This window comes from Chiloscyllium plagiosum, unplaced genomic scaffold (assembly GCF_037043375.1).
Source record: "Chiloscyllium plagiosum isolate Xiang-an unplaced genomic scaffold, Cpla_swu_hap1 HiC_scaffold_12, whole genome shotgun sequence".
NCBI classification, from domain to species: Eukaryota; Metazoa; Chordata; class Chondrichthyes; order Orectolobiformes; family Hemiscylliidae; genus Chiloscyllium; species Chiloscyllium plagiosum.
The window spans coordinates 50,007,006-50,032,582 of record NW_028270150.1 but is presented as its reverse complement, the minus strand read 5'-3'; the positions used below and the strand labels follow the sequence as shown (position 1 = coordinate 50,032,582).

Below are 25,577 nucleotides of genomic sequence, written 5' to 3'. Positions count from 1 at the left end.
AGAGGGACCTTGTCATTTGTAAGGACCGGGTGAAACAGGCTGATATGTTTCGAACAGGTTAATGTTAAGAAGGAGGATGTACCGAACATTTTGAAAACATAAGGGTAGATAAGTCTCCTGGGCCAGATTAGATATACCCAAGGTTACTACAGGAAGCAAGGAAAGAGATTGCTGTGCCGTTGGCAGTGATCTTTGCATCCTCACTCTCCACTGGAGTAGTGCCAGATGATTGGAGGGCGGCAAATGTTATTCCCTTGTTGAAGAAAGGGAATAGGGATAATCCTGGAAGTTACAGACCAGTCAGTCTTACATCAGTGGTGGGCAATTATTGGAGAGGATTCTGAGAGACAGGATTTATTGTTACTTGGAACACCATAGTTTGATTAGAGATAGTCAGCTTGGCTTTGTGAGGGGCAAGTCATGCCTCACAAGCCTTATTGAATTCTTTGAGGATGTGACAAAACACATTGATAAAGGAAGAGCAGTGGATGTGGTGTACATGGATTTTAGCAAGGTGTTCCTCATGGTATGCTAATGCAAAAAGTAAGTAGGCATAGGATATAGGGAAATTGGCTGTCTGGATACAGAATTGGCTGGCCCATAGAAAACGGAGTTGGTTGTAGGTGGAAAGAATTCTGCCTGGAGCTTGGTGACCAGTTTTGTTCTGCAAGGATCTGGGACTCTGCTCTTTGTCATTTTTGTAAATGATTTGGATGAGGAAGTGGAAGGGTGGGTTAGTAAGTTTGTCGATGACATGAAGGTTGGTGGAGTTGTGGATAGTGTGGACGACTGATATTGAGTATCTTGGGGTCCATGTCTATAAATCCCTCAAAGTTGCCACTCAAGTTGACAAGGTTGTTAGAGAGGGGCATGTGGTATGTTGGCTTTCATTAGCAGAGGATTGAGTTTAAGAGCCATGAGGTTATGCTGCAGCTCTATAGAGCCCTGGTTAGACCACACTTGGAATATTGTGTTCAGTTCTGGCCACATCATTATAGGAAGGATTTGGAAGCTTTAGAGAGGGTGCAGAAGAGATTTACCAGGATGCTGTCTGGACTGGATGGCGTGTCTTATGAAGAAAGGTTGAGGAGCTAGGGCTTTTCTCGTTGAGGTGAAGAAGGATGAGAGTTGACTTGATGGAAGTGTACAAGATGATGAGAGGCATAGATAGAGTGAATAGTCAGAGACTTTTTCCCAGGGCAGAAATGTCTCTCATGAGGGGGCACAATTTTAAGGTGACTGGAGGAAGGTTTAGGGGAGATGTCAGAGGTAGGTTCTTTACACAGAGAGTGATGGGTGTGTGCATTGCACTGCCAGCAGTGGTAGTAGAATCAGATTCATTAGGGACATTTAAGTGACTCTTGGATAGGCACAGTAAAACGATGGGTATGTTGGTTAGTTTGATCTTAGAGTAGGACAAAAGGTTGGCATAACATTAAGGGCCGAAGAGCCTGTACTGTGCTATACTGATCTATGTTCTATGTTCTAATGAAGTTCACCTTCATCATTTCTAGGGCAATTAGGAATGGGCAGCAAACATGAGCCCAACCAGTGATGCCAACATTTCATAAATTAATGAAAAAAGCAGATTTAAGGAAAAGCTTACATTAGAGCAGAAAGAGTTATAAGACTGAGGAATTGGAGGATTATAAAAATATGACCAAACCAATGTTTAAGGAAGAAAATGTAATAGGCATCTGTATTTTTTTGAAATTCAGAAAAGTGAACGTCATGAGAATGGTAAAATAAAATGTAACTGATATAGAAGTTTAGCCATGATCTTATTTATTGGTGCAGCAGGCCTGAGGGACCATATAGTTTATTCTTCTTTTATGTTTTAAGCTCTTCTGCTTTCAGTCTGTCTGGAGTGGCAATGCTCAGAAAACCTGTTAACAAATGTGGAAACTCAACAAAACCGTCACTTGTAAGTACAGCAATTCTCCGTATTAGATTGCCCCATTTTAAGTCTTTTTGCATTAGTGTAAGTCGGTTAACAAGCCCTGAATTTGCATTTGGCATTAAGAGATTTGTTTTAACATTGTTTACTGGAGGATTGCACTGCCCATCAGTGCCATTTTAACATGACCTCTCCTGCTCACTGGGCCTTCTGGACACAGCTGCTCTTCCCTCTGTCTGACCATTCAGGTTACTATTGGCCTTCCCTTTTGCTGAATCTTCTTCTTGAAAACACATCTGGTTACTGTTGACCCTGTCTGTTGCTGCTGAACTTCTCACTTGCTGCCTCTGCAAATTGTAATACCTTTGTAGTACTGCAACTCCAAACAGTTCTTCTGCTTCTTGTTAATCAACTCACCAGTGCTGGATCAGATTCAGGATTTAGGAGAGGGAGGTGGAAGATTCTGCTTGTCTCCCTCTCACAATCAGCTGTGACTGGCAGAATTGGGTAGGGGGAGAGATATCAAATAGGAGAGGCAGCAAACCAGAGGATAGGGCATGGGAGAGATGCAGAGGATCAGAGGATCCAAAGCTGAAGAACTAGCAAGCCAGTGGTAAGTAGAAAGTCAGTGTAGTTTTATTTTCAAAAGTACTGTATTTAAGAAATTATTTAATTTACCAACATAAGAATTTAACAACTCAATTATTTCAAGTTGAGAAAGACTGCTGACAACCCTGGGAAGCTCTCAGTAACATGTGCAATACATGTTCACACAGTATTCTGCCAGTGCTGAAGAAAGGTCATTCCATTCCGCTCACTCATAACGACTGTGCTTATTTGGGCTCACGTTTTTATACTGGCAGGTCACTTCACAAAGTGTGCATGTGCAAAACTTTCCACATGAGCAAAAGAAACCTTTCAGACGGTGTCAGGAAACACAGTCTTCCATTTTACAGAGTATTGAATTTTAATGTTTTCATTTGATCAGGACGTTCCTGCAGAATCTAACTATACTTCTGCATTAGTTGCAATGGAACAATCTGATTCATTGAAAGTTGCACTTTTCAGGACTGTAACTATAACATTAAGTGAGGATTTCCATATTGACCTGTTGCCTCATCTCCAATGGCCGAGGCAACCCTGCTGGGTCCATGATGAAAAGTCATGGACAGGGCCCTCAGAGTCTCCAAAACCCAATGGATATCAGTCAAAAAACATTCCAACAGTCAGAGTAAGCATCTAAGCTAACAGTCTGTCCCTCTGCAGAAACCACAGGAAACAATAGAAAGTATTAGTTAAAAATTTGTTATTCACCAGGAATGTGAACATGGGTGTTTGGCATAGAGATGGACAATAAACATTGGCTATGCCAATGACATCCATACCTTATGAATAAATTTAAAATCTTACGGTTTTGTGTTTCTGTTTTCATGGTGTTAAACAAAACGTATTTGCAAGCAACACTTTCTAATCTTTCCTGTTATTACATCCAGAAAGCCAGGTCCCTGTTTTACTTGTTTCAAGGTGAATGCCAAGTCATGAGAGGAGTCATTGATGCAGCTGAGAGACATGATGTGGAAGTGGACAGGGTGAGAAATTACATGACACCAGTTTATAGACCAACAGATTTATTTGAAATCACAAGCTTTCAGAGTGCTGCTCCTTTATTAAATGAAGGAGCAACAATCTGAAAGTTTGTGATTTCAAATAAACCTGTTGGACTATAATCTGGTGGCATGTGTCTTCTGACCAGCTGAAAGACAGTTTTGAATGAAGTTGGGAGGGCAATGGTGGAAAATAGAATTGCCTTTCATTCATTCTTTGTTCCAGTCAGATTAACTTGCAAGCTGGCAGCTCTGGTAAACTGGGCAGCATTTCTGGGGTCTGGAGCTGTGCACTCTATCTTCATAACCAAGTTCCTGCTCTGTGCTCTATAAGTTAAAGATGAGCAATAAGCCCTTTTTGCAGTGCCTGTAGCTGGGCAACGGTGTGTATGATAGAGAACAGCATTGCCATTTTAGATATACATGTAGCTAAAGGCATATAAGTACTGAAGGCATCTGTCAACTACTAGAGCCTCACCTTCTTCATTTGAATGGCTTCTTCGATTGGTGAACATGTGACTCTTGTAGCTTTTCTGTGTCCTAATAGTGGACAATTAATGGCGATTTATGAACTGCTTCCTGTCTGCTGCAATTTTGAAGTCAGCTAGAAAAGATCAAGGAGGAGGGAGAAGCTGGTAGGTTACCCTGCTTGGCTCTCATGTAGGAAAACTGAGGACTGTTTCCTTCATTGGCCCAATTATCCAACCCTAGATATTTTTTCCCACTGACCTCCATCATCCCTGACTCCCACCCCTTGAACGCCTTTCCTTTCCAAAAACAGGAGGACAATCTAATCTGGCCAAATACCAGCCCATCAGTCCATTTTTAATCTTCAGCAAAGTGACGGAAGATGTTGTTGGCAATGCAATCAAAAGTCACTAATGCAGCAACAATGTTCTCCAACACTCAGTATATATTCCAATAGGAACACTTGACTTCGAATCTCATTACAGTCTTAGCCCAAATATGCATAAAAGAATCGAATGCCAGAAATGAAGTGAGAGTTAGCGAGTTTTGAGAAGATTTGTAGCTCAGATTGAGGTTCTGGATGTAAGTTTATTCTCTCAGCTGGAAGGTTTGTTTTCAGATGCTTCATCACCATACTAGATAACAAGATCAGTGAGCCTCCGGTGAAGCGCTGGTCATAAAGTCATAGAGATGTACAGCAGGAAACAGACCCTTGGGTCCAATCTGGTAGGCTAGTTTTCTGCCTGTTTGCCTAACATAGTGTTTGTTATAGTTCTTGCAAGGTATTTTGTAAATGACATTCAATTTGTTTTTGTCTGTATAGGGTCTTTTAAAGTTCATTAGCTGCTGTTTTAGTATATTGGTGGGTTTGTGGGCTAGCATGATACCAAGAGGTCTGAGTACTCTGGCAGTCATTTCCAAGATGTATTAGCTGTAGGTTACATCCATGAAGTGAGAGTGAATATCCTTGACACCAGCAACATTTGATCAACTAAAAACCTTATGGAATTCTTATGAAATTCAAGTCAATGAGAATCAGAGGAATAACTCTGATTGGCCTGTATCATCTTTAACACAAAGGACAATTGCCATTTTGTGGATATGTTTGCTGAGCTGGGAAGTTGATTTGCTGACATTTTGTCCCCTGCCTAGGTGACAGCATGAGTGCTTTGGAGCCTCCTGTGAAGTGCTGCTATACCGTGGCTGCTGGAATTTATTTGATTCCGTTCCTGCTATTTCCTGATTGCCAGTTCCGGTTGTTCATTGTAGTGGCCAGTATCTAGGGTCACGGTCTATGTGCTTGTTGATGGAGTCCACGGATGAGTGCCATGCTTCTAGAAATTCTCTGGCTGTCCTCTGTTTAGCTTGTCCTATGATCATTAAGTTGTCCCAGTCGAATTTATGATCCTTGTCATCTGTGTGTGTGGTTACAAGGGACAGCTGGTTGTAGTGTTTAGTGGCTAGTTGGTGTTCGTGGATCCAGATTGCTGGTTGTCTGCCAATTTGTCCTATATAGTGTTCCATGCAGTCTTTGCATGGGATCTTGTAAGTTATGTTTGTCTTGTACTGATGGGTATAGCCATACACATGGACCAATTCCGGAACTACAACAGTGAACGCCCAAACACACACAGGAGAAACTGCATTAGGACCCTGTTCAAAAGGGCTACAAGACACTGCAGCACTCTCGACCTACTTAGAGAAGAAGAAGAAGAACACCTCCACAAAGTATTCACTAAGAACGGATATTCCCGCACTCCATCTGCAGGCACCTAACAGACAAAAAAATCATGAAGACGACATACCATGACCTAACTCAATAGCAATGCTACCTTACATAAAAAAGTCCCAGCACTAACAGCCAGACTTCTCCACTCACTGGGATCCATGACAACCCATAAATCAACAGGCACGCTCAGACAACAACTCACCAAAACAAAAGACTCAATACCCATCATTACAAGACAAACATAATTTGCAATATTCCATGCAAAGACTGCAGGAAACACTACATGGGACAAAGAGGCAGACAACTAGCAATCCATGAACACCAACTAGCCACTAAGCGCTATGGCCAGCTGTCCCTAATAGCCACACACACAGATGACAAGGACGAGAAATTCAACTGGGCCAACACAACGATCCTAGGACAAGCTAAACAGAGGGCAGGCAGAGAATTTCTAGAAGCATGGCACTCATCCACAGTCTTCAGCAACAAGCACAAAGACCTAGATCCAATAAATGACTTGGATGAAGAAGTGGAAGGGTGGGTTAGTATGGTTGCCAATGACACAAAGGTCGGTAGTGTTGTAGATAGTTTTGAGGCCTGTTGCAGGCTACAACAAGACATTGACAGGATGCAGAGTTGGGCTTAGAAGTGACAGATGGAGTTCAATTGGGATAAATGAGAAATGATTCACTTTGGAATGTCGAATTTGAATGCTGAATATAGGATTAAAGACAGGATTCTTGGCAGTGTGGAGGAACAGTGGGATCTTGGGTCCATGTACATTGATCTCTCAAGGTTGCCACAAAGTGGATAGGGTTGTTAAGAAGGCATGTTTTGGCTTTCATTAACAGGGAGTTTGAGTTTAAGAGCCGGAAGGTTTTGCTGCAGCTCTATAAAACCTGGTTAAACCACACTTGAAATATTGTGTTCAGTTCTGGATGCCTCATTATAGGAAGGATGTAGATGCTTTAGAGAGGGTGCAGAGGAGATTTACCAGGATGCTGTCTGGATTGGAGGGCATGTCTTATGAAGAGAAGTCGAGTGAGCTTGGGCTTTTCAAACTGGAGAGAAGAAGGAAGAGGCGACCTGATAGAAATGTACAAGTGGTTGCCAAGGTAGGGTTGTATGGTGTTGTGCTCGAAGGAACAGACATTTCCGATAACATTTTATGAATTCCTACTCTGGAAATAAAACCAGTCTGACTCAAGGTTGGGACACCAACAGACTCTATTGTCACAACTTTAATTCATTGTCTGAGCTGAGATGTCACTTTTTTTATAAAACCTTAAGTGATCTCAGGAGTGTGACTTAGAAGTTCTGGGGTTTACATACTAATGAGTCGAAACCTGCAACCCATTCTAAGTAATTAAAGATTTAACAGCAATCTAGGTTTATTCAGTACATTGCATCAGTTGTTTGACACTTTGATCTTTTACTATAAATTCTGTGTCCTCTGATCCTGCCCTACTAGCTAACTGATGAAGGAGCAGTGCTCCAAAAGATTGTACTTCCAAATAAACTTGTTGAACTATAACCTAGTGTTGTGTGATTTTTAACTTTTCCCTAATCTAACCCTACTCACTGATACACTATGATAGCACTATATTATAACTCCCAGGCCCTTCCTCTCACCTTCAGCTTGTTCTTACTTAAATTGCTACACTTGTTAAATTCTGGGCTCCTCTGTGAACTCCAATGCTCCATTCATGCAACTGAGCATTCACTTCATGTTGACTGTATGATCTCAGCGACATGGGCATCAATGTATACAGGTTTAAGTTGGATTCCTCCCTTCCTTCTGCCATTGTAGTACTTCGGAAGGTCGGCCAGTGCATATTAATTGGCTTCTGCTGGTTTGAATTTTCAAAATATTTATTTGCACTTGCTGACACAAGGCTAGATTCAAGTTCTTCCTTAAGTTAGCTGGCTTTTGCGCAAGCGTAACACATTTCCCATTTTCCTGTGTATTAGTGTTGGTGATTCCTCAAGAAAGACCCATCTCGTCTGATCCATGGAAATCAATAGTACTTTGCTGTGAATAATGTGTGAAGATGAGACTTAAATGAGATAGATAGGAAGAAAACTTGGCCAAAAACCTTTCAAGTTATGTCCCTTCCTCCTGTCCCTATCATGCCCCTATCACTATTCATACTTGCACTATTCATTCCCATAATTTTTGTATTTCAAGGTACGATAGTCGTGCCAATAGTGTGAAGAGTGAGAGAGAGAAAATATTAAAGAGAGTATCAAAAGCATTATGGGCTATACGAGGTGGGTTGTATTGTGCTGCAGTGACTAAAGGGGATGCTGCTAGTTATGACAAGTATGCATTCATTGAAGCATCTCAAAACCAAAGATTCGGAGTTGAGGGAATGCTGTGAAAGAACACCATCAGCTCCTCCTCTATGAGTTATATCAGCAAGTTGCTCACAGCCACAACAGTTTACTGATGAATTTTAATCTTTCAATCAACATTACAGACAACAATTTATCTCGCCACAGCTATATCGCTCTATGTGGGGGTTCACACTTTGAAAATGATCATGTTTCCTACATTATAATGAAAACTTCACTTTAAAAGCATTTCATTGTCTGTAAAGCACTTTTGGGACATGCTGAGATTGTGAAAGGCAGTATAAAATGGAGGTCTTTGTATTTTCTTTTAAAACCTGTATAAGACTGACTCAGATTTTCCTGGCCTCCATTATATGTGCTGTCCATCAATAGTGCTGATATTTTAAGATGACTCACCAATTTTTCACCTTGGTTATGCCTAAAACTCAGATGAATTTCTACCCCTTTGTTTCATTCCCATATCAGCGGCTAGCTTTCATAAACACAATATATTCTTACAATCTTTGTTGAGGTTATTAATGGATTTTAGGAACAACTAAGGCCTTCGGGCTGGTCCCTAGGGAACTGTGTTGGTCACAGCTGTCCAATTAGAATTATTACCACTGGCAATCCCCTTTTGTTTCCTATTATTGAGGCACTTACTAATCCAATTTACATTTTTAAATGACAGCTGCCTGCACCATCAGTAATATAACATAGATTCTGGGGAGGGAAAGTATCGTTTCAATTGCTCAGATAGCAAAAGCTACTGAAGAGTTCTGCCACTCCTGTTCTCTTCCTCAGAGTGTTCTGAGTTTAAATATAGCATGCATATTCAAGATGTACTAAAATATGTCAATCCTATGATGTAAATTAAATTGAAGTTAAAGCAAGTGCTGGAATCTGGATTGATTTTGAATGCAAAGGATGAGTAAGTGGAAAAGAATGAGTGGACTGGCAGGTAAAATACAATATAAGGATTATTTGGACTCATGGATATCAGTATTATACTATTGAACAGTTAATTCAAATGTGACATACATCCTATTAGTTTCAGCACTCACAAAAAGCATCTAAATTTGTTTGCATTGAGACAGGTTCAGATGATAGGTTTAATCTCAGTGTGAGTGTAATCTGTTCTCTAGAAATCACTATGTAAAGGTGAAGGAAAGTCCCAGAGAACCTTACAGTAAGATGACTGGTGGTGAGTTTAATCTGAGGGTTGCAACACCTCATGTGAAGGGCAAGGTGGTAACCTTCATGGTAACCTCAGTTGGTGCAGGAATTGATCCTACCCTAGTGGTATCACTCTGCATTACAAACCAGCCGTCCAGCCAACTGAGCTAACTGACACCTAGATAAAGGCTTTAAGACGATTCTCAGCTTGACCCACTTTGAGATTATAAGGATTAGGAAAGAAGTAGCTGAATAAACACTAAACATTGGCCATTGTTTATTGCACATCCTTAAGTGCTTTTGAGAGGGGATAGTAAGAGCTGGAAATGTGTTGCTGGAGAAGCGCAGCAGGTCAGGCAGCATCCAGGGAACAGGAGAATCGACGTTTCGGGCATAAGCCCTTCTTCAGGAATTCCTGAAGAAGGGCTTATGCCCGAAACGTCGATTCTCCTCTTCCCTGGATGCTGCCTGATCTGCTGCGCTTTTCCAGCAACACATTTCCAGCTCTGATCTCCAGCATCTGCAGACCTCACTTTCTCCTCAGAGGGGATAGTAAGCCAGCTTCTTGAACTGCTGCATCTGTAATGTTATTAATAAGGGAACTCCAGGAGTTTAATTCAGACCCAGCGGAGGAGCAGTAATGTGGTTCCAAGTCAGGATGGTGTGTGGCTTGGAGGGGAACTTGCCGATAGCGGTTTCATTTGTATCTGCTGACCTTTTCTTCTGGGTGATAGAAATTCAGGTTGGAAAGTGCTATCAATGGAACCTTGGAGAATGGAACTGAACATTGCAAAATCATACCCATCTTATGCTGGAAATAAGGCCACTTATAACACAGCTGAAGATGATGGAAACTAGAACATTACCCTGAGATATACCTGGGTAATTTCCTGTGACTGAGATGCTTAGACTCCAGCACCAGAAATATTATCCCTTGTTCAAGTTTTGTGTAAAGATATGTAGCTCAGGTGCTAGCTTCTGGAGTTGTGGGTACGTTTGCTGAGCTGGGAAGTTGATTTTCAGATGTTTCGTCCTCTGCCTACGTGACATCTTCAGTGCTTTGGAGCCTCCTGTGATGCGCTGCTATACTGTGTCTTCTGGAATTTAATTGGTTCCGTTCCTGCTCCTTCCGGTTGCTGGTTGTTTGTTTAGTGGCAAACATGCACGCACGCATACACACTCTCTCTCTCTCTCACTTGCACGCACACACACACATAGTCTATGGGGTGAATTTGTATTTGCAAATACATTCTATTTTTTTAAAAAACCACACAATCTATGAGATCAGACAGTACATGAGCACAATCATCTTCCCTTCACTCCAGTCTGCACGTAATCTCTTTCTTCTCTGGCTGATCTTCCTTTGTTTGCCTGTGTATCTCTGTCAGCTCATTAATGGCTGAATGCAGCGGCTCAACTTCTCACCAGGGGCCTGCTGTCCAGCAATCCTCCGAATGTCAAAGACCTTGGCTGCTTCTCGCTCCTCTAACTGCAGGCTTATGTCAGTGCTGTGTTCACTAAAATGGGACCCTGAGCCTAGTCCAGACAAATTACCTGTTAAAGTGAATGTCTCTACACTCTGTATAGGGGATGGGGAGGAAGGCCTAGGCAATACATTCTCTGAGAATCCCAACTGGCCCACCTCAGAGATGTGATTTGGGGGGTTAATGAAAATGGGTCTGAGGGTTGGGTGCTTATGTTATTGTATCTTGGGATCTGGAAATTGCATAGAGAAACAAAGATTTGTTAGTGTTGCAAACTGCCATCCTACCCAAGTTTTCATTAAGACATTGGTGCCTGATGTGCAGCTGGCAGTAGCAAATTCAACGTTTTCTCACTGGATGGCAATAAGTGTGCATCCTCCCCTCAGCACAGGTACCTTGCTAGTATATTCAAGCTTGTAGACTTCCTTAATATTTGCCTTGCTGCCAGTGTTTTACCATCTTGTTGGTCACCTGTGTTTTGTTCTGGAATTTGGCTTGACCTTTGGAACTACATTTCCTGCCCATGTGCCAAATACGTTTTGGTGCTACAGACTTTATAGATATCATTAAAAAAAGGCAGCTTTCCAGTCGGTTACAAATCGTATCTGTTAGAGATTTTTCTACTTGGTGCACTTTGCTGACTGAAACAATAATGTTGGCTGCTCCTGAACCGTGTGATTGTTATTGGTTTGCCACTATGACTTCATACCTGTGTCTATCCTCAATGATGTATCAATGGTATGGCCCTTTATCTTGCCCAAAAGGTCTTTCATAAAAGCTTTATTTGCTTTAGAAATGATGACTAACTCAATGAGCTAAAGAAGGATATTATTATTTGGCGAGGGTGCAGAAAATATTTACCAGCATGTTGCTGGGACTGGAGGGTGTGAGTTATAAGGAGAGGCTAAATGTGCTGGGACATTTTCACTGGAGTATAGGAGATTGAGTAGTGATCATATGGAGGTTTATAAAATCATGAGAGGCATAGAAAAGGTGAATAGCAAAGATTTATTCCCTAGGATGGGGATTATTTAAAGTTGAGAGGAAAAAGATTTAAAAAGGACCTGAGGGACGTTTTTGCACAAAGTGTGATTCGTCTGTTGAATGAACTACCAGAGGAACTGATAGATGCAGGTACGGTTACAATAGATTAAAGACATTTGGATAAGTACATGAATAGGAAAGGTTTAGAGGGATATGAGCCAAGTGCAAGCAAGTGGAATTAGTTTAGTTAAGATTATGGTCAACATGGACATGTTGGACTCTATGATTCTGTAAAGCTTTTATAGATGCCCATTGTTGTTATCATGGTGTGAATAGCTACATGGTAATGCTACCGTAGTCCAAAGGGGTGTTTAATCTTGTGTGACAATAGTGATGGTCTTTCATAACATAAGGAATTGGATGTGGATCAGAAACGGGGACAGAAGTTGGGACTCCAGTGCTGCTTCGTACTAGGTCCCTGCTCCCATCCCTGGCCCTTGACCCAAGACAGCCGCCCTGCCCCTGACCCCAGCACCGAACCCAGTCCCTAGATCCCTGCTTCCCAGTTATTGAACCCTGAGGTACTTGCCTGTCTTGAGTATTATCATCGATATCATGGTATTGAAGAATCCAACCGACATTTTTCAAAGAAATTAAGAAATATGTGCAGGAATTGGAACCCTCATGATTGCCACTCCATCTATTAAGATCACGGCTATTCTGCCACGGCCTGAACTTCTATTTTGTACCAGCTCTGCCAACTCCCTGATATTCAAAAATGTATCTCTCTCCTCTTTTATTTTCAGTTAATCAATTCTTCTCAATTCCCTGCAGTTCTTTTTCATTCACTCATGGAACGTTGGCATCACTGGCTGGCCAGCATTTATTGTCTGTGGAGAAAGTGAGGACTGCAGATGCTGGAGATCAGAGCTTAAAAATGTGTTGCTGGAAAAGCGCAGCAGGTCAGGCAGCATCCAAGGAGAAGGAGAATCGACGTTTTGGGCATAAGCCCTTCATTCCTGAAGAAGGGCTTATGCCCGAAACGTCAATTTATTGTCTGTCTCTAGTTGCCCTTGAGAAGGTGGAGGTGAGTTGCCTTCTTGAACCATTGCATGTGCTGTAGGTAGACCTATAATGTCGGTAGGGAGGAATTTCCTGGATGTGAACCCACTGACAGTGCTTCAGACATCAAGATAACAGGGAAAGAATTCCAAACATCCACTATCCTCAGACCCCTTCAGATCTCATTTTCAAATGAATGCCCCCTAATTTTGTACTAAGTCCCCAGTTTGAAATTCATACTCATGGAAACATCTTCTCAACACCTCCAATGCAAGTATATCCTTTGTTTTAAATATGGGGAAAAACTGTACACAATACTCCAGTTGTAGCCTTATCAACTCCCTGTGCAGTTGTGACAAAACTTCCTTGTTTTTAAACTCCAAACCCCTACCAATAAAGGCCAAAATTCCATGAATTACTTGCTGCACATGTACACTAACATTTTGGTTTCACACACAAGAACACCCAGAGTTCTCTGTGCTGCATTATTTGAATTCCCTCTTCATTTAACTAGTAGCTTGCTTTTTGGTTCTACCTACCAAATTTCATGATCTCACACTTTCCTACATTAAACTCCAGCTGCCAAGATTTTGCCCACTCTCTCAACTTATCTATGTCCCCTTGAAAATTCCTTCTGCCATCAAACCCTCTCACCTATTTTTATATCATCAGCAAATTGGATAGATTGCCCTCTGCCTCCACCTCCAAGTTGAAGCTCTAGGACTGATCTTGTAGCATTCCACTGGAGACATCTTTCCATCCTGACAAAGATTCATTAATCCTAACTTTCTACTTCTGTGTGTTGAGCGATCCATAATCCATTCCAAAACATTACCCTCTCATTTTGTATGAACTCCTGTCTCATACAAAAACCTTTTATATGGCCCCTTAATAAATAGAATACACTATATCACTTGCTCCTCTTTATCAACTAGGCTTGTTATACTATCAAAGAAGTTAACAAATTTGTTAAGTATGATTGCATCTTCATAAAATCATGCTGACTGTGTTTGATTGTGTTAAGATTTCTAAATTCCCTGTTATTTGTTTTTTAATAATGGACTCCACCATTTTCCCAATGATGGATGATAGGCTTATAGTTTTGTACTTTCTCTCTCATTCCCTTCTTGTACAGGGTGTCACATTTCCAATCTACTGAAAAGCTCCAGTAAGGTCTGAAATATTTTGATCAATGTTTCCACTTTCTGTGCACCCACTTCTTTTAAAATCCTTGGGGGCAGGTGATCAGGTCCTGACAACTTTTCTGCCTTTAGTCCCATTTGTACATCAAGTACTTTATTCTTCATAATGGAGACTTTACAAAATCTTTCCTCCAATCAGGCCTTGATTACCTAATATCTTTGGGATGCTTATGATGTCCTCACCTTGAAGACCACCCAAAACTAAATATTGGTTTAAGTTATCAGCAATGTCCTTGTTCTCCATTATCAATTGCATTCTCCAAGCGTCCCACACTTACTTTAGATATTCTCTTCTTATATACCCATATAAATTCTTGCTGTTTGTTCTTAAATTTCTTACCAATTTACTCTCATGATCAATATTTTCCTTCTTTTATAGCCTTTTAATTATCTGCTCCTTGTTCCTAAAATTTCTCATTCGTCTGATCTGCTAGTAGTTTTTGCCATTTTGTGTGGTTTAAACCTGTTAGTCTCCTTTACACATGCAGTCATGCTGAACGTCCAACAAAATGTATATTTCATTTCAAATAATTGGTGGCAATTTTCAACAGATTGTTGCAGATGAAATACCTGCAAGTTTACTAGATGCTAATATCATTTTGTTTGCAATTTTGAAGGCAAATGGAATATTGTGGGGGATAAAATAATCTATAAAACCCAGGAAATCTTGCAATCTATACTAAATATGGAATTCTGATTTTGTTACTGCATTTGAACATCAGAAGAAAATTCAAAGAAGCACAGCCCAGATAAAAGTCTTGAATCAGTGAATTTTGAAGTGAGAAAGATTTTTTTAAGTTAATTGTGAAGTAGAGTGCTTAGGGAAATGAAGTGAAGGTGATCGAAGTTTCAATTTCAGAAATAATTACTTGTGTGGAACCAGAAAGTAACTGATGAATATAATTCTAGCGGAAATGACAGCTAAAAAAAGTTCATTTAAGGAATTGCCACATAACCAAATGAATGAAAACTTAAAGGAAGCAGATATAGTATCTGAAATAACTGAACAGATATATAGTGTTAAGGTTGGGAACGTAATGCTGAGATTATGAAAATGTTTACTTTCAGTCATGACCATGGGTTAACTGACTGGAAAATCTCGATGAATTGAATAATTTCCCCATTAATTACTAAGACCACTGTACCATTTCTACAAATCAATTTGATGATCAAATTTAAATTATTGTTTTGATATCTTCTACTCCATAAACTGATTTACGAGAGATAAACCTTGCAACTATTTGTCTTGACCTCAATACAGATTGGTTTACATTGCACTAAGTAACAAAATGATGACATAAATCAGCTTTTCAAAGAAAGTTTCAGGGAATAAACTTTCTCCTTTGCAATTGAATACATTTATAATGTGTTTGCATTATAAATGCATTCAATTGCAACGCACAAATTTTATATATATATATATAATACATAGATAAAATAATTTTTGTTCCATTTTTGCATATGCATAAAATTTTAGATGGAAATTGAAGAAAACAGTTTGCTTTGAAACTGTATTTGAAGAAAGGAAGTATTAGGGATTATTTGATAGTATGTAATTGTAGAGAGGGACGGAGTTTCCTAATGTTGATAATCTAGCAAAGGAGATACCGACCTGAATGTTATGCTTCTTCCAGATAGCAAGCAGAGTAGTGGCTTCTGTATAGACCAAGTAATGCAAGAGTTGCTTCAAATTAAAATTGAGGTATTGTGGCTGTGAGGATAGAATCCACTTTATATAACTACAATTACATTATTTCTACTGCTGACCATCCCACTATATTGCTCTTCTACTGTGAAATTACAATTGGAGATTGAACTTCAAATAGTAACTATGGATAACAATTCATTAGTATGTTATTAATGTATAGATTGAACATTATCACCCACTGGATGTAGGTTTGCTCACTGAGCTGGATGGTTCATTTTCAGATGTTTTGTCACCATACTAGGTAACGTGTTCAGTGAGCCTCTGGACGAAGCACGGCTGGTGTTTCCTGCTTTCTATGTATATGTTTGGATTTCCTTGGGTCGGTGATGTTATTTCCTGTGGTGACGCCATTTCCTATGGTGATGTCATTTGCAGTTCTTTTTCTCAGTGGGTGGTAAATGGGGTCCAAGTCAATGTGTTTGTTGATAGAGTTCCAGTTGGTATTTCCAGAAAGGTATGAATTAACAATGAGATACAGCTCTTGAATTTCTTTTCCTAACTATATTCATTTCAGCACTGACTAATTCCTGTTTTTTTTAATCATTCCATGAGCTTGGCTCAACCTAGACAAGTAGTCACTGCCACCTTAAATCAATGATTTCCCTTTCTTAAAAATATTTTAATCATGAAAGGTCCCAGATATTAAAATCAGATGACGTAAATCTAAAATTGATTGTCTATTTTTACCATTATTGTAACACTGTCGCACCATGAGGAACAAAAGCAAATGTTTCTCCCTTGCAGTTTTGGTGCAAGGTAGTTGTGAAGCAACAATACAAAAATGCACATACATTTTTCATTCACTCCCTTCATTCTAACCTGCATTCTAAATCTCTTTTGGGAATAACAACTGGAGTTGTTCCCTGAGATGTGCCATTTTTCCAAGTTATAACTCTTCACTGCCCAGTTCTTTAACCAATGTAATGGATTCAAATATTTCGTACAAATGTGAGTTCCAGGAGTTCAGCAAATTAGTCTGAGGTTTTCCTCGTGTAGGGTATCCGGTCTAGCATCAGGGATGTCACTTATATCAATTTGGATTGGACCTACTGAGGTTTGAAACGTCATTTTGTTTATTTGATGTCCCAATGGGTAATTTTGTTTTTAACCTCACTGGTATGCCCCCGGTGGTTACCTTCAGTGGTGTCTGCTGTGCGGTATGTTCCCTTTCCTTTACCCCTTGTTTTAGGATTGGGTTTTCCTCTAGCCTGTTCAAATTTCCCTGGAATATTATTGGCATCAGGTGAATATTCAGCTTCTGTTATACTCTTTGTGGCTAATCCTGTAAGTGAGGCTTCACTTATATTTTTTCCGGGCTCTTTAGATAATTCCAGAGGGTCCTCCTGTATATCTACCACAAAGATATCTATTAACCAGAACTCAGGCCCTGTCCTGTCGTCTCTTGTCACAGTCATCAATCCTTTTTATTTCTCCTTTCATGGATGACTTCTTCAGCCTCTGTCCTGATCCTTTTACTCCTGCTGGCCTGTTTAATTGAAGTGATCCATAGTGAGCTACCCCAAACCTTATGGGTTTTACTGCCCCTATTGGGCTTTTGAGCCTCTCTCAGTACCACATGCCTCTGATTTAATTCAAGTGACCCTTGATAAATCCAGCCCCCACAGGTTTTCCTGCCCACTGTCAAGCGTTTAAATGTCTTTCAACTTCTGCCACTTGCTGCTGGCTCTCTTTAGCCTTTCCAGTCTCCCTGAGTTACTTTGTCTTGTTGAAGGGATATATTTTATGACCAGCCAAATTCTTCCCCAATAATCTATCTGTCCTTGATATTGGCAAACTTGGGGCTACCACACATTACCAGATCCGCAATTAGTCCACTCTTTAGCTTTAAACTTTAACCAGTGGCACCTTTAAACTCTTTGCTGCAAGATCTTTTATCAACACACTGGAATCTTTTATATTCCCCACTAGTAAGGTCTGCGAGTACCTGATACTACTTTCTCTCTCTGTTTTTTTTTAAACAGGCAGTGGTCACCATTTCTTTGAATCTAAAGCTATCTTGGTCAACAGTTAAGCCTGAGCAGACACACTCTACAGATTGAATTGAATTTATTGCCACGTGTACCGAGGCACAGTGAAAAGCTTTGCCTTGCGAGCAATACAGGCAGATCACATAGTTAGGTCGCATAGATAACAAATAATAGGTAAACAGCAGCAAAAACAAAAACACAGGTACAGGCAAATGTTAAGAGTTTGTGAGTCCATTCAGTATTCTAACAGCAGTAGAGTAGAAACTGTTGCGAAACCGGCTGGTGTGTGTGTTCAGGCTTCTGTACATTCTCCCCGATGGTAGAGGCTGTAGAAAAACATTGCCAGGGTGGGATGGATCTATGAGAACGCTGGCAGCCTTTCCTCGATAGCGGGCCTGGTAGACAGATTCTATAGATGGGAGGTTGGCCTTTGTGATTGTCCGGGCTGAGTTCACCAGTCTCTGTAACCGTCTCTCATCTTGAATGGTACAGTTCCCATACCAGGTAGTGATACATCCAAACAGAATGCTCTCGATGGCACTCCTATAAAAGTTGGCAAGGATATTCACCATCATGCCAAATTTCCTCAGCTGCCTGAGGAAGAAGAGACATTGTTGAGCCTTTGTAACCAGTACATCCACATGAAGAGTCCAAGAAAGTTTGTTGTGGATGACCACTCCCAGGAGCTTGACACTCTCCATTCGTTCCACCTCTGTGCTGTTAATGTGTAGGGGGAGCATGAGTAACATCCCATCAAAAGTCTATAATGAGTTCCTTGGTTTTGCCGGCATTGAGAGCTAGGTTGTTCTCAATGCAACGTTTTTCCAGGTCTTCCATCTCCCGTCTCTAGTCTGTTTCGTTGCCATCTGAGATTCAACTGTCTATGGTAGTGTCATCAGCGAACTTGTAAATGGCAATAGTCTGGTATTTGGTGCTGCAGTCATGGGTATACAGTGAGTACAGTAGGGGCCTCCAGTGTTGAGTGTTAGTGTGGATGAAATATTGTCCCCAATCTTCACTTAATGTGACTGTGAGTCAGGAAACTGAGGATCCAGTTGCAGAGAGTGATTCTGCCAGATCTGCCGGTTTTTCCCAGAACTCTGTTTTTGTTTCTGATTTCCAGCATCTGCAGTTTTTTGTGTTTATTTAGCTGAGCAGGCACTGACTACTTTTAATGTTGCAAACAGCAGAATGCCAGAATTAATCATTTTTCTTTATGTGCCCTAGCTTCCTTCAGGAGAAAGTGAGGACTGTTCCTGAAGAAGGGCTTATGCCCGAATCGTCGATTCTCCGGTTTCTTTGATGCTGCATGACCTGCTGCGCTTTTCCAGCAACACATTTTTAAACCCTGGCTTCCTTCAGTAGAAACAGTTGGGTGGTAAAGCACCTGTTTCTCATCCAGTGTACTTCTTCAAACAGTCAGGGAAGTTCTATTTTCTTTGCCTGGCTTCCCTTTAGTCTCCAGCTATATCAGGTGTATATATCTCTCACTTTATCTCTGTAGGTCTGTGAAAGTTTCCAGATCCCAGCTCGCCTAAACATACAGGTGTCTCTGTGAACACCTGGTCATTAGTCAGAATGGCTTCCGATACAGACACTGCTATCCTCTTCCTCTGTATATACCCAAAAGGGAAAGGAGATTGATTTTCTGAACTCCAAGTGTTACCACAAAGGCTTTCATAGGTCGTCTCAATTTTAAATGCCCACACACCCTGGTGAACTGCTTAAGACCTTCAAATTCCAGGTATACCTAACCAGAATGTTTCCTAGGCCTGTGGAATTTTTGACAATACACTTCAGGCAATAACTGATGTGCTCGTAAAACAGTCCCTTTGATTTGTCATAGTCAGTGGCACTCTCCTCATGCAAGATGAAGCAAACGTCTGTAAGCTTTCCCTGTCAATCTGCTTGGCAACAGAGGTGTCTAATGTTGAATTAGCCACTTTAACTGCTGTGCTAGAGATCAAAATGCATCCATCTCTTCCTCATCCAATGTATGGATTAAATGGGTAAAGATGAATACTTCAGCTATTCAGTTTGAGTTGGGTGTGGTTCCCTCACCAGAGCTTTGCTGAGAGGGACTCTCTTCTCACTCCTGCTGTTTCAATTGGACCTCCCTTTGCTCCATGGCTCTCCTAGAATTCTCTCTTTTCTTTCCTTTTCTGCATCTCTTCCTTTTCTTTTACTTCTCACTAGTTTTCACTTTCCTTCAGCTAGCTAGTTCACCACCCATTTTTGCAATTTCTAGCTTTTTGAGGAGAACCATGACTCTAAATACATTACCTAGCTACCCCTTTTAATATTTCCAAGGAGACAGGTTTTAATTGTTTGAAAATTATTCTATATTCGTCTACAAAAGCTTTAAAATCAAATGTGAACGGTTTAACACTTTAGTACTGGTCTGGTCTAAATCTGCACCTAGTCACAGCCGGGATGGACATTTCCCGTTGACTGCCTCTAGCTCGGCGACTGGTTTAAATGTTTCGCCGGCGCTAGGACCTCGTGGAACTTAACAGACAAGGAAGTGAAAGGGTGAGGCGATTGCAGGGAGAGGCTGGAGTGTTTGTTATTTGTGGATGTCCGAGTAGCAGCAGAGAATAGTTGCTATCTACACGGCTTACGGTAAATCTGCATTTGACCGACTTGTATAACTAAATAGGGACAATTAAGCAGTGAAAGGCTGGAAGCTAGAGAAACGTTTGATCATGAAAAAGGGAGAATGATCACTATAATAAATGAAGAGGACGTCTTGAAAAGTGGAAATGAAAGAAGTATACTTACAAATTTAAAGAAAAGAAATGGAGAGGACCAACATTTAGAATAAATAGAGGGAAACAGTAATACACTGATGGGAAATAATAAGTTGGAGAGAGCGAAATAAATGTGGATAATAAGTTGAAGACAGAAAGAGAAAGGGACGGGGAGGGAAGCGGTGAAAACTATAAAAATAGTGGCGACAGAAAAACCTCAAACGAACAGATGAGGCGTAGAGGGCTCAAGTCAAACACTGGACAGAAGGAGAAGGTCATAGTGCATTTTGTTTTTTCTGTTGCAGGCAGAAATGGAAGAGATAGGGAAAACTCCAAAATTGTGAGGGAGGAGGAAATAATTGTAGTTACAGAGCAATTCCAAATCCCTGCAATTTTATTACGGAGGACTCTATATAATTATATAGGAATAGAAAAATGGGCGTGAGAAATTGTAACAGTTTGAGACTTGTTTTTCTAAAGGAAGAGTCAGCGAATGAACAGTTCGATGGGACGACGGGGATTTAACCACAAGAACACAATCGGAGTTTATAATTGAATAGCAGGACAAGCAGAGGGAGAACAAGTGAAGAGCTCTGACTGAAATGGTCGAATTTACAGAAGAGGATCTGGTCTTTTACCTACTGAATCAGGTTGGTGGAGATTGTGTGAAATGAAATACAATGAAGTCAACGCCAGGGAGAATCAACACCATTCATATTAAAAAAACATATTTGTTAGTAGCCAGAAAGCCTAAATTAATTACTGACGCGATTATTTGGATTTATGACTGACATTTTCACCCTCCACCTGCTGAGTTTCCATCCATCAGAACTGTTCTGATATTTTTAATGTACCTTTTTGTGTCCTTCCAGGCTGAGTCCTTGTTTGTAGTTTTTCTTCATATTTCACTACAAATTTGTAGCATCATAATCAAATGGGATTAATCTTCTCGAATCGCAGTTTGCATTCAACAGAGTCAAAAATCTCAAGAAACTTCACAGTAGTGTAATCGGATCAAAATTGACAACGTGCAGCCAAAAAAACCTGGCCAAAGAGTTTTGAGAAGCATCTCAGAGAAAGAGGCAAAGGTGGAGAGGTTTAGGGAAGGAATATCAGAGCTTACAGGCTGATGGCATGACTACCAACAGAGGCAGAATGAGAATGCATACAAGAGGCCAAATCTAGGAGGATTGCAATGTTTTTGGAGGCTTGTAGGACTGCAGGACAGCGGGACGGGTGATGTCATGGAGGGATCTGAACAGGACCGTGGTAATGTCAGCTAGCTTGGATGATTGATCAATGGTATTTGATGCACATTAGGATCTGGATAGAGGAGTATATGATAGGTTATAAGTGTATGAAGGGTGGAAGATGGGATGCTGACCGTAAGCATGTTAGAGTAACTAGCCTGGAGCTAACAAAAGTCCAGGTGACAGTTTTATTATGAAGGTGGAAGTAGGTTGTCTTGTTGATGTGGAGGATATCAGCTTATTACAGGGACAAAGAAAATATTGAGGCAGCAAACAACCTGCTTCAGTCAGAAACTGTGGCAAGCCAGGGGAGTATCGGTAGTTGGAAGAGAGTTTGTCGTGGGAACTGAAGGCGATGGCTTTGGCCTTCCTAATGTTTAATTGGTGGAAGTTTCAACTCATCCAAAGCTAGGTCAAATCTCTCACCTGCGCCAACACATTTTGCCCCTCCCATACTAAAACCATCTTCACTTACAGGATCCTTATCCCTTTATTCCTTTCCCATTCATGTGTCCGTCCAGGTGTTTCTTGAATGCTGCTATTGTGTCTGCTTCCACCATTTCCTCTGGCAGTGTGTTCCAGACAGTAGATGAAATAAAGGTAGGAAATTGGAGAGGCTATGAATCGATCCTAGGGATCTCCAGAGATAATGCTATTGGAGCAGCAAGAAACCATACTCAGGATGTTTCTGGTAACTGATAAATAAGATTGGTGTTTCTATTTGTATGGAAGAACATAATTAGGTGCCAGCCATATAAGATAGCTCACAAAAAATACAATGGGGAATTCTGAAGTCTCACAATTACACAAACAAGTGGTGAAAATAGATTCTTGATGAGCAAGAGTGTGAAAGATCAACAGGGGTAGACATTAACCAAGTCAGCCATGATCTTATGAAATAGCAGATTCAAAGGTGGAGTGATTTACTCTTGTTCTTGATTTGTATATTTGGATGTGGAATTGGAGGAGTGGTTGAAATGAAAAGTTTAGAATACATATAAGGGAGAAGGGAAGAGAAGGTTATGTTGCTCAACTGGAGCATTATCCATTGGAATGGACCTCATAACCTGTCTTTGTTCCATATGTCAAAAATAATTGGAGAAAGAAATAGCACTTCCATTCAGCCAGGCAGTAGAAAAGAGGCATAAGCTTATTCACTGAGTGAAAGGCTCCACTCAAGGAGGAGTGGTCAAGAAGGATGAAGAAGAATAGTCCAAAGGTAAACAAGAAATACTTGTAAGTGAACATACAGATTACACTGACACTTCATTTTGAAGTACACAAGATGAATTGGAGCAGTATGTCTCATTCACCGGTTTTGCTGGCTTTTCCTTCTGGGAGTGCAGTGCTATTTGTGACTTTACTCCAGGCCGTTTCACTACTGTGGCAGGAGCAAAAACTTGATCAGAGAAATTCAAAGTTTAAGTCACAGGAAAGATTGACACTCATAGGTAGTAACCTTAGAACTGGACATTAACAACTGCTCCATCTAAAGATGGGGAGAAGAAATCTGCACTTGTAATATTCAGCTACATTTTCTCAAATCTGGAAGACAAAACTAATGTTTTTTTTAAATTAATATTGAATTACTGTGGATAGTGTGACCATTCCATACACGTTTTTGGTAACAAAGGCTTCTAAAACACTCTCCCTAATCCTTGTCAGTTTTCTCCCCATGTGTCCACATTTATATGTTTTGTCAAAACCTCTCTTTTTTTGGAAATTTTCTGTAACTCTTCAGCAATTGTTGATCATTTGATCATTTTACTGAGTTAACTGTGCTATGGATATGAAAATGCTTCATGTAAACATGGGCCAAGTTGGATCTCTCTCAGTGGTTCTGGGATACCAGTGTGATTTATAATTGTGGCTGACATTACCTAGTTTTTTTGAAGGTGGTCAATGGATTGTTGATTTGTTGGGGTCCTCACTGATGGAAGTACCTATATTAGATTAGATTAGATTACTTACAGTGTGGAAACAGGCCCTTCGGCCCAACAAGTCCACACTGCCCCGCCGAAGCGCAACCCACCCACACCCCTACATTTACCCCTTACCTAACACTACGGGCAATTTAGCATGGCCAATTCACCTGACCTGCACATCTTTGGACTGTGGGAGGAAACCGGAGCACCCGGAGGAAACCCACGCAGACACGGGGAGAATGTGCAAACTCCACACAGTCAGTCGCCTAAGTCGGGAATTGAACCCGAGTCTCTGGCGCTGTGAGGCAGCAGTGCTAACCACTGTGCCACCGTGCCACCCACTATCATGTTCTTTCTTACTGGCTGACTGTAAAATTCATTGGAATACACCATGGAGACTTTCATTGGGTGTGGAGTAGAGGCTGTGAGAATGATAAGAGGAATTAAGATTTTGAATTTTATCTTTATTCTCCACTGCTAATTGAATGCAAGTAAGTTTGCTTATCTTGTTAAACAAGAACTGTGATGTAGCTCATTAAAAGTAAAATTGTTAATAATGTCCATGTTGACTCAATTTTATTGTTGCCATTCCAGTTAAATAGGTTTATTTCTTGGAGCTTATTAAGATTTAAACAATATTAGAATTCAGAATGTGGGGTATTCTTGATTTCAGTGCATGGGCAGTCATTAATTGGTTTTGTACATTGAAAATGAGGTAGTCAATCTGCTACAGTATTGCCTAGATAGTAAGAAAATGTTCCCCTTGTCTCCAACTGCCTGCCTGCCGAAAACATTTTGTTGAACTAACTTTTGTTTTGTGTTTTTTTTGTTTGCAAAACTCAGGAACTTTTCATCAGCTTCTGGTCCAATTTCTGGAATGTTTCTCTATGTCCTGGGGGTGAAATAAACTTCAAATCATCCAAAATCTTGTTGAATCTAGCTTTCGTCATTTGACTTACTATACATTTCCATCATCCCATGATCTGCAAGCCTTTTGTTTCCCAATGCCCCAGTGAAGTAAATGGTGTCAAATCCAACACTGATCTTGCTGCATTTTACTTTAATAAACAACACTTTCTATCCTGCATATGTGTAAAGATCATTGAATCCTTTAAAGCCAGACTTATTTTTGTCCTCTGCTCCACAATTATGGCTGCAACTTTGTCAGTACACTTTTGTTCAGTTCTCTCCAGTTACCACCTCCCTCCCTGCTTTCAAAACACTTATCAGCTCTGAAACAAACACGGAGGATGCTGGAGAAACTCAGCAGGTCTGGCAGATATGTGGAGAGAGAGAGACAGAGTTCATGTTTTGAGTCCAATAATGCTCAGGTCTTTGATCCCACACCTAAATCCCCTCCATTGTCGTCTTTCCCTCATTGGGTTGATATCCTCAGTTTTGGCAAATTTTAGAAACATTTTCCTGCATGTTGAGAGTGCTTTTAAAATTCAATTTATATTTATGAAGTTGGTATTTGAGCAAATAGTGAAACTATTTAAATTGAAAGACGTAGCTCCAAAGAATCTCTCACTGATTAGTTTAATAATGACTAATTTATTGTTAATGTGTAAGTAAACTGTAACTTTGACACAGAGATGTGTACCTGCATTGGGAACATAAATAAAATGTGTTAAATTGAACTGTCAATAGTAATTTATTCATAACATAAATGGTACCAAATTGAGCAGCTCCTGAGGCAACAGGTTGCTCTGCTAGGCTGCACTGCCCAGTACATCAGAATCATGCTGGCAGAAGCATATGAAATGGTGAGAATGTTTGTTTGTCTTTGATTTTAGAAAACGAACAGCACTTTTTTCTAACAACGCATCGTTTGAGTTAAAAGCTACTGTTTATTGTGTTTATTGCGTGGGATCCTTCAACATCTGAAAGTGAGGGAGTTCCGATACACACCTATAGCTGGAATTTTCTGTCCTCCCAATATATTTTTCTGATTTTTGTCTTTTGAATGTTGCCTACTGGTAGTCAGGAAGTGCAATGGCATGGTAAGATAGTAGT

The 25,577-nt window shown here is 40.5% G+C and overlaps 1 protein-coding gene across 3 annotated transcripts in view; it reads left to right on the top strand.

Annotated features, from left to right (window-relative positions):
- Positions 1–20,181: 20,181 nt before the first annotated feature.
- Positions 20,182–25,577, top strand: part of mab21l3 (mab-21-like 3) — a 49,779-nt gene continuing 44,383 nt past the window's right edge. For 2 of the 3 annotated variants that reach the window (XM_087992802.1, XM_087992804.1), the window contains exons 1-2: positions 20,182–20,258; positions 20,867–21,036. In XM_087992802.1, the coding sequence (XP_087848928.1) occupies positions 20,989–21,036 (48 nt within the window). In that variant the 5' untranslated portion in view covers positions 20,182–20,258; positions 20,867–20,988. Of the gene's footprint in view, positions 20,259–20,866; positions 21,037–25,270; positions 25,328–25,577 lie in introns of those variants that run through there. The other variant, XM_087992803.1, reaches the window with a different exon arrangement.